Source organism: Echinococcus granulosus (assembly GCF_000524195.1).
Source record: "Echinococcus granulosus chromosome Unknown EG_S00051, whole genome shotgun sequence".
Taxonomy (NCBI): domain Eukaryota; kingdom Metazoa; phylum Platyhelminthes; class Cestoda; order Cyclophyllidea; family Taeniidae; genus Echinococcus; species Echinococcus granulosus.
Genome location: NW_020170431.1, coordinates 268,336 through 272,478, shown reverse-complemented (window position 1 = coordinate 272,478; position 4,143 = coordinate 268,336). Strand labels below are relative to the sequence as shown.

Genomic DNA, 4,143 nt, shown 5'->3' with positions numbered 1-4,143 from the left:
TGTGCGGTTGAATGCCGCTAGCTGCAGTTCTAGTTCAAACCACACAGATAACTGCGATTTGTCTCCTTCACCATCTCCTCACAGCACACAGCAATCTGTTCATCAACAGAAAAGAATTTCTACTCACAATGAACAGTGCGATCATTGTGTCAAGTGGACTTTGAGCTTCTCTTCCATACCTCCTACTCAACTACGCGATGTTTGTGCTGCGAAGTGACGATGGTCACCCCTGTCATGCCCCATTTCGTCCTCTGTGGTTGTCACCTTATTACCACGTACGCAGACTGCTGCCTTGTGCGAAAAGGTTAGACACCTACCAGGAGAAGAGAAGCATCCACACAGACTTCATTTCCTCTGATACGACCAATGTCATGCAACATTGATGACCTTTTCTCACCTATCGTGTCGATGATTGTTGATACTGGCTACATCGGTACGCACAGTCATCCAGGTCCTTCATAAGTAGCGAGTAGACAACGTTCGCATGAAAGTCAATGAGTTTTCCCACAAAAGAAATCATCTCACTGCAGAATGTTTCCTCACATCTAAAAACTGTTTCTGGAAATAGCCATCACTGCAAATTCCGCTTTCACACAACGCATTGCCTCCAGAAGTCAGCAACGCAGCCAACTCCACTTCCTCACCACCCTAATTACTTCACCCTTCATACAGCCCATCTCATTCCATTTCCCATCTGTCTCCCTAATACCATGGTGAGGTCACGGTCGTAGTTAATTGGAAAACCATGAGGAGATTACAGGTGTAACAGTGGATCCAGTTGAATACTGCGTCCATTGGGAGCCATACCGCGTCGAAGGGGAATCTGTTGGAAAAATAACGCTAGAGATTGCAAGATGTTTCACACCCAGCATGACTCTGTGTCGTGATTGCAGATTGGACTACTAGTCGTTGGGTTCAACATTCACAGCAAAGACATTAACCGTTCTTCAAGGCATACTTTTCCTTTTGTACCAGTCTGGCTTTCCTTCATAGTTGCTGGCCACATTGTAGAATGTGAGATTGGAGGGCCTGAGACGTCTACGAAGAACGCCTTTCCTCCATGATGCTAAGGTGTTGAATTAATCCAAGGAAGCCGACGCTGTTGTTCATTTCTTTAAAGTCCGTTTCCTGCTGTCGCTGAATTTGGGCGACAGCGACTCGAGTATTTCGTGAATTGGTACGAAACCGAGTCTTACTAATAAATATACAAAACGACTGAAAAGCTACGAGCATCGTGAAATTGAACGAACCGTGAAGACTGACTTAAGTACATAATCGGAAACAAGTTTGAGCTAGAAGTAGCGGCAATTAAGGCTTGTTTTTTTTTCTGCTGATGACAGAGCTTTGGTTGAGTCTTGTAGGCAGAGAGTTCAAGGTTATAATTGGTGATTGTTTTTAATGAATTAAATATTTTGAGAAGGATGTTTTTATTTCCCTATTGTCCATTCATTGGTAATTCCACTTAATTATTTGGTCGCCTTATAAATAACCTTTCCGGACAGTTTAACTCGAAGTCTCCAAATTTTGGAAGGTAAATGATGGCTATTGCTTACATAATCGCATGTTTTTTTTTTTCCATGTCACAGGTCAAATAAACGACCTCCTTTTCCTCTCTATCTGTCAAAGAAAGCATTTCAACTTAATATCTGCCCATTTTCAGCCCAATAAATCTCGTTCTTTTTCTCTTTCGCCAGGCAAGTTGCTCCCGCTTCGTCCTCTCTATGTCAAAAAATTACCTGGCCTCTTCACCCTCAACGAGCGTGTTGTTTATCTCGGTGAGTGGATGCACGGCTTCATGAGTCTCACCGCCGTCGGTGCAGTTGGGGTGGGCTCCATCATTTCGGCTCCTTGTCTTGATCCCGCCCTCTCCACTAACCTGCGCCACCTCTCGCCCTCCGAGGTGCAGGAGCCCGGTCTGCACTACCACGAAGCCGTTCTTGGTGCGGTGAAGATGACGCCTGGTGCGCCGTTTGGTCAATTTAAGCTTGGCTCTTCAATTGTCCTTATTTTTGAGGCGCCTCAGAGTGGCTTTGAATGGGCGGTGAAATCGGGAGAACGGATCAAATGTGGGGAGGCTTTGATGCGCCCTGAGAAGAGGTGATATTTGAACGCCTCTAGATTGCCAATTCCCTTGCATATTTAATTAATTGAAAGTTCTGAGCAATCGTCTTTGTTCGGTACTTGTTTAAACTAAGGTGCTATGGAGAAAAGTTGTTGACCAACCATGGCGTAGTTGGATTGACTTTACGAAATTTAGGAGTTTTGCGCAAAACCATTTGATTAAGCCAACCTGGGCGGGGACTTTTTTTTCTACCGAATCTGGTATCCTGACAGGGAAACAGGATTTTTGTCAAAAGGATGCTGCTCAACCACACAAGCTCTTCAGTTTCTTCAGTCTGGTCAGCATCTTTATGTCGTGGCGTATCCTCCATGTCTGTTACCTCTATTTAGTTATAAACCCCTGCTACGTCCCTCTTCAAGGACTAATGGAGTCGGCGCCGCTACATTCGATGAAAACAATAACCCGACTTTAGAGGAATGAACAACAGCGTCGACTTCTCTTCTCCACAACCTGATTCAATTAGTCGACAGTGGCACATTGTTGAGGGCTTTTGACTTTCCATGTTTATCAGCGACTAGTGGAAGGCACGTGTTGTTACTTGTACCCTTGTGCATTTGACCATCCACGTGGCTGGTTTCGCACTCCTAGCACGTAAGCACGATGTTGTCAGTGCGAGGCCAGTTTCGCACTGGAACAGTCCAAAACAGATGTGTGCGTTATGACTTGCCCCCGATATCACATGACTGGAGGTAATAGAAAAAATAAACACGCTAATGTCATGAATGACAAATGTCTCTGTCAATAATGACAAAACGACAGGAAGTTCCAGGAACTGGCCTATGTTCAGAAATGATCCACGTTGCTGTGATCGAACTCCACTGCGTGACGGTGCCGTCTGTGTGGAGTTTCGTGATAACTTGAACTCATAGGTTGTGGATGTCCGAGTCGTTGGCGTAGCAGAAATTAGGAGTTGGTTATGCTGGCACCTAAAACGTATCACAACTTCATTCGCCAGCATCCCTGCAGCTAGTGATCTTGTTCGCTAATCGTCCATTCTGCAAAACTGGTTTAACGGTTGGGCAAAACTTGTGCGCACTCATAATTTTGTGTCACTCGACTTGTCTCTGAAGGCGTTCCAAGTCATGTGGAGGCGAAAGCAGCTGGATGATGACCATGTGGAGGGCACCTGACTAGTAGCAATAGCATAGCTGTTGCTATTGTTCTGCGTGCCTTCCACTGCAATGGCCACTCGTCTGCCTTGGCAGTCAGATGAGGTGCATTCAACTGTCAGTGAGGGATTTGATTGACTGTGGAAGGGTCACTTCGCAATTTATCTGTGACAATGCTTTCTGTACATTTCGATGCGCCACTCCCAAACAACCCTCACCTTCTTTACGAGTCACACTACATTTGGATCCAGGCGCATTTTGCGATGTGGTGTAGAAGGTGGGACGACATCACACGGCACGGGCATGTCATATGCCAGTCATCTGCAGGCGCGTTCGCCTTAAAACAGAGCAGCTGCAAAGGAATACACAACTCAAAGTGGTATTACCTCGGGGCATTTATTGTCTTTGAGATTCCCCTCCTTTTCACTTTTACCAACTGCACTGTTCCCATTTTCACCAACCTGGGTAGATGTTGAGGTTTCAGGCAGTACTCACCACTGCCCATTCCCCCTTTTGCTGCAAACGGTCCTTTCATGGACTGTTTCAATGCATTGAAATCCAGACTTGATGCATCACTGACCACTCTTCAGAACTGACGCTTGCAGTACTTGCCAGGACAGGAGTTGACACGGTCGTGAGGGCTCACTGCTGAAAATCTCTACAGATTCGGGCGTGCTCAACAAATGTCTGGCTTCTGTCACGTTTTGATGTGGTATCCAGTCATTAAACAAGAGAATGTCATTTTGTCGGAGCAAGTTGGCCAATGCAATGACATGCGCGTCACCTGTGTTAACAATCAGGTTTACTGCACACTAGCCATGCAAATGTGTCCGCAAGGCTGTCTGCAAATAGGTAGGAGTGACCGCGGTAAGCCTCACCATGCCAATCCCTCTTTCCCTCCCGATGAGATGT

General features: G+C 46.0%; 1 protein-coding gene across 1 annotated transcript in view; it reads left to right on the top strand. All coding sequences in view use genetic code 11, as the record gives it.

Annotated features, from left to right (window-relative positions):
• EGR_06127 (Phosphatidylserine decarboxylase proenzyme) overlaps window positions 1-4,143 on the top strand; it is a gene marked incomplete at both ends in the record, with an annotated part of 16,717 nt that overhangs the window by 5,521 nt on the left and 7,053 nt on the right. The window contains one exon of the mRNA XM_024495376.1: window positions 1,695-2,097. Coding sequence (XP_024350207.1) covers window positions 1,695-2,097 — 403 coding nt within the window. The remainder of the gene's footprint in view (window positions 1-1,694; window positions 2,098-4,143) is intronic.